At 55.5% G+C, this 12,687-nt stretch overlaps 1 protein-coding gene across 8 annotated transcripts in view; it reads left to right on the top strand.

Annotated features, from left to right (window-relative positions):
* The window catches only part of LOC149364294 (uncharacterized), a 102,758-nt gene that overhangs the window by 55,690 nt on the left and 34,381 nt on the right, over positions 1-12,687 (top strand). Inside the window, exon 1 of one of the 8 annotated variants that reach the window (XM_089574235.1) lies at positions 911-1,251. The exons of 3 other annotated variants lie outside the window; for them this stretch is intronic. In XM_089574235.1, coding sequence (XP_089430361.1) covers positions 1,169-1,251 — 83 coding nt within the window. In that variant the 5' untranslated portion in view covers positions 911-1,168. Of the gene's footprint in view, positions 1-910; positions 1,252-12,687 lie in introns of those variants that run through there. 4 more of the 8 variants (XM_089574228.1, XM_089574230.1, XM_089574229.1 and 1 more) reach the window with 4 other exon arrangements.

Genomic DNA, 12,687 nt, shown 5'->3' with positions numbered 1-12,687 from the left:
AGACGTGAATGAACCCGGCGTGACCCCGTCCCCACTTTTTGGGACGGCGTCGGTTTTGTTTGTTTGTGCTTTCGTGGTGCTGCGCTTCCGCTCTTCTTCGATTCCGTTGCCCCGGTGAAGTGCATTGCTACCGGGCCACCCTCTCGTGTGAGCACTCTCGCCCTCCGTTGGATCCCATCTTCTGCCCCGCTCGGGGGTTACTGAGGAACTCGCTTGAAAAGGAAAGGAAAAAAAAAATAGTGGGGCTTGCGCGAATTACGTCAGAGGTCGTTCGCAGAGGTCAAGTTTCTTCTGTATGGGGTGGAAGATAGTAACCAGGAAAGCGGGTGTGGCGGGGAAGAGAGCACGGAGGAATAGAGAGAGCGAGGAAAAGAAAGGCGGCGTCACTGGGTTAGTGATGATGTGGGAACCCTCCCGATTCGCCGATGGGAGAGAGCGGCAAATATGAAAAAAGAATGAAAAAAATCTCTCCCCTCTCCCGGAGGGCAGTAGCTACCGCATCCCACACTGAAGTTGCGATGCGTGAAACGTCTTTTCTTTTTTGTGTTCTCTCCAGTCCTCGCACCTTGGGCACTTCTCACTTCCTCCTCCTGTTGCTCTCGGGCCGAACCGTGAAATGAAAGCGTGAGAGAGGGGGCGGTCTAGAAAGGGAGCAGGAACCGCACCCCGCGTCGTGATTGTCGGTCGCTCGCCGTGGGCTTTGAAGCGGCGACGCACGCGTCGTGCGGAAGGGAGGCGGCAGGTGAGCTACCGGAGTGTCTTCCCTCCTGTTGCTGTGGCTGCAGAAGAGTATGGGGGGGGGGGGCATCGGCAGCCAGCGAAGTTCGCGCGAACGCGCGCGCGTAGCGGAGTGGGAAGCGCGCGCGGCGGGCCCGAGTCCCTGACCTTAGCGGAACAATGAGGAGAGAGGCATCCTTGGCTGGCGGCGCGCCACTCCCGCCGCCGCCGCTGCCGGCCTCCCCCCTCGGCGAGCAGCCGTGTGGACCAGGCCCCGTTGCGTTCGTTGACTCGCCGTCGGAGGAGGGGGCTGCTGCTGCCGTGTGGCCTTCCATCCTCCTCGTTCTCCTCCTCGCTGGCTGCTGCCGCCGCACCAGTCGCTCGTCGTTCGGCTAGAGAGAGGCGCCATGTCGTCGTCGTCGGCGGAGGCTGCAACGCACGCCGCTCGGCCATGAGCAAAGTGAAGACTCTGCCTGCGGGACATTTGTACGCAGCACAGCCGGCGCATCATCACCATCACCACCACCTCACCCTGTAAGCATCGGCGCCGTCTTGTCACCGGTGCCTGGCTGTGTGCGCACGCCTGATCTCGGATACCGCCGCTCCGGTGGGGGAAATGTGTCCTCCGGTTTCGGGAGGGGGGGGGGGGGGGGGGGGTGATGTGCGCGCTTCCTGGGCCCAACGGCGAGTTCCATTCAGCTCGATCGTCACCAAGCAGCGCATATATTTTTTTCTTTTCTCGTTTGTTGATGCCTCCGAGGGTGGGAGGGTTGGAGGGCTCGTACTTTGGTATGTGCGGATTACCGTTCGCTCGCTCACTGTGGTGACGACTGGCTACTGCTGCGGCACAGGTTTGTACGACGCCCGTCACAAGGTAGGCCCTGCGAACCCTTTTCTTTCTGCTCTCGTTTGTGCTGCTGTCCCGTTGCTCGGAACCCCCCGGGTCTTTTAGAGCGAACCGCAAAGACCTCCGCTTCCTTCACTGCTTCGGCTGCCTCGCCGGCGGAGTGGTACTTGCTGTCGGACCGCGGCGAGAGAACTCGTTCCTTCTGCTTTTCTTCTTTTCCGCTGCCGATTCACCTACTTAACTTCCCGGCCCGTCGCTTCTTCTTGTTGCCAGCGCGGTCGTCCGCCGCCATCTTTCACCGTTACGGGCCGCCCCGAGGAGAGCGCTACGCTTCCACCACGGGGGCCGAAATTGGGTCGCGCGAACACTGGCCGTGGTGGGGCCTTCTCTGCTGCTGCCTGCCGAGCGGTCCTGCTCTCCTCCCTCCCTCAACTCCTTCGCCGCCCCGAGGGGTGAACCTCTAAACGTCTCGCCGCTCGCACGGCGCTGCTAAGAGGGCGAAGGGGGGGGGGGGGGGGGGGAAGCAAGTCCAAGAAGGCATTGCTCGCTCCTGCATCCAAGCCGCCGCCACGATGTCGTGTGTCTGTGCTCTCTGGCCCGCTTCCTCCTCTTGCCCGCCGCGTTGGCTGCTGCTGCCAGCTCTGTCCGGAAAAGACCTTCGACGTCAGGGACGGAGCGCTGTCGCGGCGCCGTAGCCTGCCTCTCTTCTTCCCCTGTCGCTGCTTGCTGCCTTCTCTTCTCGGCGCTGTCTGGCCGTCTCGCGTGCATTGTGAGGCTCTGACATATTGGAAGCGGGACGGCCGCTTCTTTCTTTCTACCACGCCTGTCCCCCGTGCTGCCGCGAAAGAGACCAGCATTAAAAAAGGAGCGCAGCCGCAACGAGGCGCTTTTCATTATCGCGATTAACTCGGGTGCAAAAGGTCCGGGTTGTGTGTGGCTATCCGAGCAGTTAGCAGCGAACGGAACGGTCCTCGAAAGTAGGGGAATAGAAAAAGAAACAAAAGCCCAATCTGGCGGAATGAAACGCACAAATACCGAACAGCGACAGGAAGGCGAAGAGGGTAAAAAAGAAAAAAAAAAGCAAAGCTCTGTGTCAGTCCGTGCGAGGGAGGGCCGTGTAATACAACAAAGAGTATACATAAAAAGACCGGTGGTGATGGTGCAGGAGGGAAGGGAGGGGGGGAATTCCGGACTATCGATTTTTCTTCCCAAGCAGGTGCTCTGCGGGGGCTGGGGCGCGCGTGAGTGCGTTCTGTTCGTGCGCGAAGCTTTCGCAAGCCCCGCTCGCTGTGTGTGTCGTGCGCGTATATACCTCCTTCTTTCACCGGCTTCTCTTGTTACTTTGCTTCTCCTTTCACCCCCCCCCCCTTTTTTTTTCTCTTTAGCTCTTTCTTTCTCCCCCCCTCTTTCTCGTTCGTGTCTGCGCGCCGTTCGTCCGGTTTAGCTTGTCTTCTTTGTGTTCTTGTTGCTGTTGGCGCCGTCTCCTCTGGAGCGTGGTCGTAAGTTGTCTTACCTGCGGCGCAACTCGCTCCCGTGTGGGAAGTACTGTTAATAACAATAATGACGATGAGGCGCGTACACGCCCCGTGTGGTGCAGAGCGGAGAATGGGGCGCCCATAAAAAAATACAAAGTGAGCCCGTCGTGTCGTCGTCACCACCACCCGTTCCCCCGTTGGAGCGAGGTTGCTGGATGTATAACCTTGAGCCGCTGCGGTGACGCGCGCGCGAGAATTCCGTATTGGTCCGGTTGCATTACGTGCGGATGCCTTTGCTGGCCGCCAGTTTATCGTCACGCCGGTGCCGAGTAGTGCCGTTCTCTTTTCCTCTTTGTATTCTGTAATCTTGCCGCGTCGTGGTTGTTCAATGACGCCCCCTCTTTTCTTTGGGAGCCCCGTATGGGCCGTTGCCGCGACTTGTGCACACCGGTTGCAATAAGCCCTCTCGCAGCTCTCGCACACCTTCCCGGTTTCTCGCCCGTATCGCATATCAGGCTATCTCGTTCGGGTGTTTGTGACAAGAGCTTTGCTTCGCGGCTGATCACCGAAGTGTCGGCTTTAGCTGAATCGAGCCGATTAGCGTTGGGCGCTAATGGCTGTTGCTAATCGCGGGTTAGCGAAGCGCCCTTTCCAGCGAAGGTTATTCAGGACGTATCCGCCTGTGAGTAACGACGCGCAGTTGTCCTTTCTTCTGGCGGGACCTGCTACATTTGCTCTTTTTTGTACTTTTTCGGCATCCGTTCCTGCGGGAATTTTTTTGCTCCCTCGATTTGCATGGTCGAGCCTTCTTCCCGTGCCGGATTTGGCCTCGAGGCCAGATGAGAAATGACCCTCGCTCGTCGTGTGTGTGTGCGCGCCCGCGCGGGCTATGATTGAGCATCCTCGGTGTCCGCGACGCACTTCTTGCCCCCCTTTCACCCCGTGGTGCAAGCGAGGCCTCCTTGTGGCTTGCCCGTTTTCTTTGTTCTCGCCGTGTTTCCGTCGTGGCCGCCATTTCCATCACCAAGGCGAAGGTCTACCGCTGTTGGCTTCGGAAGAAAGAAAGAAAAAGAAAGTTCGGCAGCTTCGGCTCGCAGTTGGCCGCTGACTTTCAGTGCTGGTTCGAAAGGCTCACGTCCGGCCGCGACCGTTTCTCGAGGGGTTTTGCCGTGTTTTCGAGTGGCGGGCTCGTCTAGGCCGGAGCGTTTGCGCTATCGTCCCTTGTGCGTTCTAATCTTTCCGTGTCGCGGTAGTTTCAGATCTGTGCCACGTGCTTCGAGGTGCTTCAGAAGTTCTGTCGCGACCGCGTTTTGTTCGTCGTAAAAGAAGTAAAAAAAAAGAAATCGCATTGTCTTCTCTCCGCTTTTACGTTTTCTTTTTTTTTTCTTTCGGAGCTCGAGTGCCTCAGCACCGATACCTGACGCCCTTTCCTGCGCGATATTGCGCACGGCTTGCGCTGTAATACTGCCTTATCTCTACCAGATAAGGCTGGATAAAGGCCGTCTGAACGTACGCCCATGCCCGCTTCCTTTGCGGAAAGTACGGGGAGCCTTGTCGAGGGCCGAGATAAAACTTGCCGCTGTGCGTGTTTGATAAGATTGTGCGCGGACTGACCATTGTGTCCGAATGGCAGGCAGGTTTTTCTGATTTGTTGGTTCTCCAGCTTATCGCGGGAGCGTCGGCGATTATCGCCGGGCGTGGTATGGTGACCTCGGTCAAGAAACTGCCAACCTCTGCATGATGATTTATCGCTTTGTTTTCTTTGACGGCGCTCCCATCGCGCGATGCGGCACAATGAACAAGAGAGCCTGTGCGAGTCGACCGCCCTCGCAAGACAAATACGCGCCGCTCGTTTCGCTGGCTTGGGTTTTGACTATCGACAGGCGTGCGCGGTGAGCGATAGCGGAAGGCCGGCCGATGGATGGCTTCGCTGTTTGCGTTACCTTTGTCTTTGGTGGCGTGCGTTGGTTTGCCTCGCCGAGTCGCTCGCTTGCTCCTCGGGTCACTGACTCCGCGCGCTCGCTTTTTGCATGTCGTGTTTACGGCGATTGGCGCTGACTTTTTTTTTTTTTTGGTCAGCTTCGGCGTTCTGAGACCGCTGAGTAATGAACTTTTCGGTGTGCGGGAACGGTGTGCTCTCTTGCAAGTCTCGCCGTTTGTCCTGTATGACGCATCTCGTCCGCCTGTGCAGATTCGGAGGCGGACTTGATATGCACCTCCGGATTTCGCCCGTTTTGCCCTTTCGAGGGAAGGCAGCGAACGGCTGGCTGATGCATCCGTGCTAGAGTTATTTGCAGAAAATATGGCGTGTAGTGAAGGCTAAAAATACTTTTTGTGCTAGTATTAAACGGTACATTCATTTTCCGGTGCAAAAATGCAGTCGGTTGACTTGATAGCTATAGCTTATCTGTGTCGACTCAGTGACGCAATTTTTTTTGTATGTTGGCTTTGAAGGTGCATGATATTGGGATTTTTTTTTTTTTTTTCTGAGCGAAGTGGGTGAACTCGGTGATTAAGCGCATATCGCTCGGCAGAGAGGACAGTCGTTGCCGCGCCGACTGTCCCGTGTGTGGGGATGGCGTCATCCGGTGACCTTCCTGTGTCGGCCTGCGCTTGCTGCCTCGAATATCGATTTCGGTCGCAGTCGCAGCGATAAGACCGGGCCTTCGTGTCGGTCACGCAGCTACGGGAATTAACGCGTTTCGCTTGCTGCAAATGACCTGTCGCCCTCGACGCATTTTGTCAATCGGCGATCGGCTGTGGTTGCCAACTCAACCTATTGTGACTGCTGTTTGTGATCGGCCGCTTGCGCTGTCGCCTCTGCAACCTAGGTATTTACCTTTTAGCGATAGAGAACAGTCGGCGCAGTTGCTGCATATCGGGCGTTTAATCTCGAAACAGTTGTCACTCAACTGCACCCTGGACTTGTTATCTCTCTCCTGAGACAAGGTGGGGGAGGGAGTATGAATGAGCGATTCCGGCAGGGTCGTCGTACGCCACCGGCAGCCTTGTACAGTGAAGCTCGGTAATTGGAATTCGCCTAATTCGAACTTCCGGTCTGTTCGAAGTGTCGCTTTGGTTCTGTCAACATCGCGTGAAGACACCTAACTTTTGGCAGCGTGTTTTCTTCTTTGTCATGACGCATATGACATTACTATACATGGATTGCCACGTGGTATTTTCCCGCGCCCGCTAAATACTTTATAGTAGAATTCCTTTCTCGTGCTGTTTCGGTATCAACAATCGAGCGATGACTGTGACGTCAGAGTGTGGTTGTAGGTCACGTGAGGCGTGGACGAACTGCAATGTAATCTCTGCTTCTACATTCGTTGTCGTTCCGACTCTTGAGGAAGGCTGGCTTTAGCATTCTAGTGAATTAAAACGATGAAGCAGCGATTATGTCACGGTTTTGCCATGCCTCGCGTGACATATAGCCGCACTCCGACGTCGCAGCCGTCATTCGGCTGTTGAAACCGAATCCGAAATAGCATGACAGAAAACTTCGATTATAAATTATTAGCGGTAGTAGGCGAATGCCACATGGGAAGTCATGCATAGTGTCTTCCGCATCGTTGTAGAGAACATCTGCCGCCTAAATTAGATGCCTATACTCCTTTACATAATTAAAACTTTACATCATTCGAACAAATTTCCGGTCCTGATGGCGTTCGAACTGTATCCAGATTTGACTAAATCCCCTCCAGCACGCTGTGAATCGTGCATATCTTTTACGTTCAGGCCGTATACACCTCCTTTAGTTTTATTGGGTTGTCAGAAATTTCAGTAATTGCACGCGTCACTAATCCGTGTTGGCCAGTGAGTCACCTTTTGTTTGACGTTCTTTGGCTGAAGATGCCCTTGAGCCGTAAATAAAAAAATCCATCACCATCAAGGTTCTCATATCGTCCAACACGTGCTCTACCCTCGCCTTCTCTTGTTTCCGTAAGCGTGGCGTATCTCCCGATAGAGGCCGACAGCGCTTTTTTTTGTGTGTGTGCTGCACCGCGTACTTCCGCTGTTGCCCTCCGTTTGTGTGTCACTCGATTACCGCGAGCCGGAGGACAGCGTCATTCGGTGGCGGCCGTCATTAAGGCGGAGTTACGACCGCGTGCGGGTAATCTGCTAGAATAACGTGGCCGGCGCGAATCAGGAGTTATCGGAGGTCGTATGGCGCGAGGCCGCTGTCTTTTCAGCGGAGTCAGCTCGGCTGATGATTGCAATATGGTTCGTGGCGCCGTGAACCCTGCCATGCCCATGTTGTCCCCCCCGCCGTTGGTGTTTGTACTGTATCGAAGGGTGTTTAATAAACTGATTCACACAGCGCTACGGAACGAGGACAGAAGGAACACGAAAAACACACAGGACGGGCGCTGATCGTGGTCCTTCTATCCTCGTTCCTTAGCGCTGTGTGAATCTGTTTATTAAGCATGAACCAACTAGACCACACCAGAACCCTCTTGGAATCGAAGGGTGCCCTTGCTACCCCCCTCCAGCCGCTGTGTCTTGTCCTCGCTTTCACGCGCAAGGAGAGAGCCTTGGCATTTTCTTCTTTTCCCCCCGACGCTATTATGGCCGCGGCGATGGCGGCTCGTGACCGTGACGTGTCACCGTCCTCCGCCGCCGAGATTACATGCGTATACCCTCTACTTTGTGGCGGGGGGAGAGAGAGGGACGAAGCACGCCGAATGGCCTCGTCCTCGGCGTAGCCCGTGCATCCCTGGAAAAAGAGAGGAAAGCGGAATGTCACAATCAACCAGCGGGGTCTTGGTGTTTCTTTTTGTGTGTGTGTGTTCTCTGATCACTTTGACGGTAATGCTGTGGAGAAACAATAGCCTCGCCGGGCCGCCACTGTGGAGAGATAGGGAGGGGGACCGTTTTGTGCGTATGCAGCACACGTTTCGATAACGCGGTATGATAGGGCTTTTCGCGCGTTTGTTGGTATATGGGGTCTAGCTTGTTTCGCCGTGCAGTTTGTGTGTTATGTGGGGGGGGGGGATATGACGCGTGTGACGTTGCAGGTGGCACGCCAATCTTGTTAGGTGCATCTTTTTTTCTTTCTTAATTGCGTAGAAATTACTCGAGCTCGCTGTCTGGCCCCGAACACGGAGCGCGCGCTGTCATTCGCGTCCTTGATGTGGCACCGACTTGTAATCGGTTTGTTTCGCGTGCTACAGTTGTAGCCGCGGCTGCGCATGACTCACGTCGCCCGGACTCGTCGGTCAGCGCATGAAGGAATTCGAATGTCGGTTCACCTAGCCGGTTGGAATTCCGGCGGGCGTTTATCACGCCGGCAATTAGCCGCGGCGGACTTGGGCTTTTTTTCCGGACGCGCCGCGGCTGCGGACTGTAAAGCCGGTAACCTTCGGTAACTGTTCTCCCGATAGACGCGAAATGTAGACATGTGGGTGGGAGCAGTTAGTTCGTGGCGGTCAGAGTAGGTCGTTTGATTTCGAAGCTCGCGTGACTAACCTGTCTGCCGTTCAACTAGAAACAGCGCCGAGTACCAATCCATGGCCGTCTTCTTTTTTTTTTTAATTGTGTGTGTGTGTGTGTGTGTGTGGGGGGGGGGGGTTCCGAGATAATCGGCGAAGGGTGCACCCGGCCGGACGATCAACCGGCCGCTTTGTTTCTGTCCACCTCCCCACTCTCTCTGTCGTCCCCAATTCGCGTCCGATGGCGGCGGCCCCCGCCGTCTGTCTGATCGGCACCGCCGGGATGGAGCGGCAGGAGCTCTTGTCGAACTGCCGAATGTCAGGAGGGGGAGGAGAGGGAGGAAATGACAGCGGCTGAGCGAAGCGCGGGGGTTGCATAGAGGAAGCTGGCGCGCGTACGCGAGCGAAACAGCGCTCGGGAGAACGAGAAGAAAGAAAACGAAATAAGCGGGTTGGAGCAGCGTGAGATGCTGAATGTTATTGTTACTTCCGCGGAGAGTGAAGAGAGGGAGGAGTGCCGCCGAGCGATGTGGCTGGCAGGCGGGCCGTTCGCCTTCCTTTCGCCCGCCGTCTCCTTTATCCGTTTCGTGATTCATCTTGCTTTATTCATCCCCCTTCTCCATCGTCTTCGCCGACGAGAAGAAGCGAGAGGCGCAGCAGCCATTTCCCTTCCTCCTCCTAGTGTGTACGCGAAGTGCTTTTCCTTTCCCTGTGTTTTTCCTTTTCGTCTTCGTCGCCCGACGGCGCACGAGAGCGCTCTGAGCCTTTTCTACCGCTTCTGCTGCCTCTTGCTTTGCTGCTGTGGTGGCGCCTTTTTCGTGGTTTCTTTTTCTTACGGCTGCCCTCCGGTTTCCTTCTCACACGCGCGCCTCCTCTGTCGTCCTCCTTTTTCTTTATGCGAGCCTGCGAGCTCTTTCCTCTTCCTTTTATGCTGAGCGTTTGCGACACACGCACGCACGCCCAAGCCGGAGAAAAGAGAGGGGGGGGGGAGGGGGAGCGCACAACTCGTTGGTTGCGCTCGACGTGCGGAGGTGTATTAGCTCCGTTTTCTTTTGTAGTTCATTTTTCTCTCTCGCTCGCTAGCAGCCGGGCGTCTCTTGATTCTTTGCCGCCGCGCCTCCCGCTGCGAGCTGCTGCTTTTCGTGGGGTGCAGCTCGTTTCGGGTTTTTTTTTTCTTTCTTTGTGTTGTCGTTATCGGGGCGGTTGTGCTGGCATGCCGGGTTTTTTTTCTTTTCTTCCTGTGGTTGGTCGCTCTTTATGCTTTTATTTGCGGCCTCTGTCGTGTAGCCCGCTGGCCTTTCTCCCCCATTTTCTATTTGGTTCTCTTCGGCGTTTTTCTTGTTTTGGTTTCCTCTTCCCTCACGTTCGCGCGGTCTCGGATAGCCCCGTTGCCTTTCTGTATCTTTTCATTCGCGGACTCGCTTTGTCTGCTTTATTGCGTGGCTTGCGCCTCCTGCCTCCCCGGAGCCGGCTAGCTGTTTATCTCTCGCCGAAGCCCCACGCTTATCGGCTTTCCTCTACTTACGATTTTATCTTTATGTACTGCTTGCTTCGGCGTTACCTCGTTCTTGGCGCGAGAGCCTGGCCTTTATTGCGGACAGGGGATTTCTCTGGCGGCTGTTTCTTTTTCTTGTTTGTTTCGTTTTCGGTCGGGCGTGGATTCCCTTTCCGGACAGTTTGTTGCACCTTATTTTTTTCATTGGTTTTTGTTTCTTTCACTGCGCGTATATATCTTTCGTCCTCCGCTCGCCGTGCCACGTTGGTATCAGCGGCAGCTTCTTTTCTGTTCGGGTCTTATAATTCTGGCTCTCCACTCCACGCTTATCTGACCTCCTGCTCGGCTTTCTATCTTTTATTTCTGACTCCCCCCCTCTCTCTCGATCCGGCAGCGCCCACGGCCGCTTTTGTTCTTAGTGTTGTTTCTCGTCCGGCGCGGCAATTTCCTCGCTACGTCTCCATCCGCGTTTGCCTTGCTCGTCCGCCGCCTTGTATTTTGCTGACTCGTGCCGTTGCTATTGCTCGCCTTTTCTTCCCGTTTTCATTCGCCTCATCTGGTTCTTCCGAGGCGGGCTTCTCTCGTGCTTCTATTTCTTCCTTCGGTTTCTCTTTTTTTATTGTTCACATTCCCTCTGCCTTCTTTTTATTCGGCCGGCTCCTCCGTGAGTCCAGTCATCCAGTCAGTGCCAACCCTCGCTTTTGCTTCTGCTCCGTTGATCCCTCCCCTCACACTCTCTTCCTTACTAGCGGCGTGCGTTTTCTGTCTGTATTCTTGGCTTTATTATTTTTCTTTCGCTTCACTCCACATCGTAGTCATCCATCCACCTTGTTCGTGTGTGCGCGCGCGCGCTGTTTTTTTTTTACTTTTGCTTCCCTCTCTCGTGGCCTCTTTGCTGGGCGATTCGTTTTTTTTTCTTTATCCTCCTTGCGCTGCTGCCGCTTTTTGGTGTTGTTTCTGACTCCGTGTTCGGTACGCGGAGGTACGGGCGAGGGCTGGTTTATGTCGCTTCGCCGTTAAAGAGCCGCTGCCGCGTTTTATTTATTTTTGCTTCTCCTTGCCTCTCTTTTTCGTTCTTGCGTGGCGCCCGGTTTTCCTTTCTGCGAAAGGGTCGTGGAGTCGAGAAGGAAGCTGACGCCGGCCGTGGTCTTCGTGGCTGTAGCGGCGGACGACGGTGCGTGTGGGAAGTGAGCTGGCCCGCGGGGAGGCTAGAGGGAGAGAGGATTTAGCGCACCGATATTTTTGGGCGTGCGTGCGCCGAGAGAGCGAGGAGCGAAGGGAGAAGTGGCGCGAGGGAGGGAAGCGCGCTCCTCAAGGTCATCGGCTTTAGCTGCGCGCTCTCGCTCCGCCGTTGACGCCGCTCGGCGGCGGCGGCCGAGGACGAACGTCGGCGCATTTAAATTGCCGCCTCTCCCTCTGGATTCTCTTCCTCTTTACTTCTTTCTCTCTCTCTTCCGCTCTCTCTCCGTGTCCTTTTGCGCGCACACGCGCGCGGCCCGTTTTTTTTTTTTCGCTTCAGCGCTTCCTTGTTTCTTTTTTTTTTCTGTGCCCGCGCGCAACGTATCTCTCTTACTTCATCCTTACTCCATTTCGATTCCCGCGCCCTCTTGCCCTCCTCGAAATCGCTCCGCGCTGTTCTCTCTCTTTCTCCGTGCCTCTTGATTTCCCTCTCGCGGGGTCCCTTCTGACGGCATTTCCTCGGCGCGCTTATGTTTTATTTGTTGCTAAAACCTGTTTCCTTTTTGTTTCGTTGCGCCGGCTGGCCTGCGTTGCGCGCCGTGTGCGTGCGTGCGTTCGTGCGCCTGTGCGTTTCGTGGAATGGCGACGGCGCGTAACCAACTGAACAGCGCACAACTCATCGTACGAGGAGGGTTGGCTGCCGTTGCCTTGGGCGGCGCTCGCTCGTGGGGGTTGTTGCAGTGAAGGGGGGGGGGGGGGGGGGAATAAAAATAAAGCGGGGAGAAACAGCTGGCAAGTGCAAGGTGTACGAGAAAGGGGGGGCTGCTGCGTTCCTGTTTCTCCTTTCTTTATATATTCTTTCCTCTTCGCTGAGCGCCTGCCTGGCGTGTTTTGTTTCTGCGTGTGGAGGTTTTATTTTCTTTGCTTGCTCTTTCGGGTCGGCGCGCTGGCTGCTTTGGAGGACGGAGGTGCGCGGCGGGTTCTTTTTTTTTTCGTTTTTGTTATTTTGATGGCCGGTGCTTGCCGGTTGTGTCGTCGTGCCGCGCGCGTCCGTTCGTCGGCTAAGTGCCGAAACTGGTTGGTGATGCTGTGGCGGCGGCGGCTTCGGCCCGTCTGGTCCGCCGGGCGTGCTGGCGGTTGGTTTGTTGGCCGATTGCCTAGTTCAGCCCCCCCCTCCCTTACTTCTTGGTTCTTACTTTATGCGCGCGCGAGTGCGTGAGAGGCGTTTCTTTTTATTTTTCGCTCTAGCTTTCGGGGCTGCTAGTGCCGCTGTAGTAGTACGCGCCGCGTCGTTCTCGGTTTGGGACCCGCTTGGCGCCGAGCAGGGGGTTTATATTTGCCTCTCTTTTCGGGAAAGAAAAAGAATAAAAGGCAAGCAAGACTTTGTGAGCGAGGGTTGCGCTTGTTTGACCCTCTTTTGCGAATTTATTTTTCTTCCTCTTGCTTCTCTCTACCGGGCGCGTTTCGCGTTCCCGGTTCGTTGGGTTTATTTTTTTTTCTCTCTCTCTGTCCCTTTAGGAGCCCAGTCACGTGCTCTCCGCG

This window comes from Amblyomma mixtum, chromosome 2 (assembly GCF_055824585.1).
Source record: "Amblyomma mixtum isolate Tamu chromosome 2, ASM5582458v1, whole genome shotgun sequence".
NCBI classification, from domain to species: Eukaryota; Metazoa; Arthropoda; class Arachnida; order Ixodida; family Ixodidae; genus Amblyomma; species Amblyomma mixtum.
The sequence above is the reverse complement of the archived record's forward strand: the minus strand, read 5'-3'. Positions and strand labels throughout refer to the sequence as shown.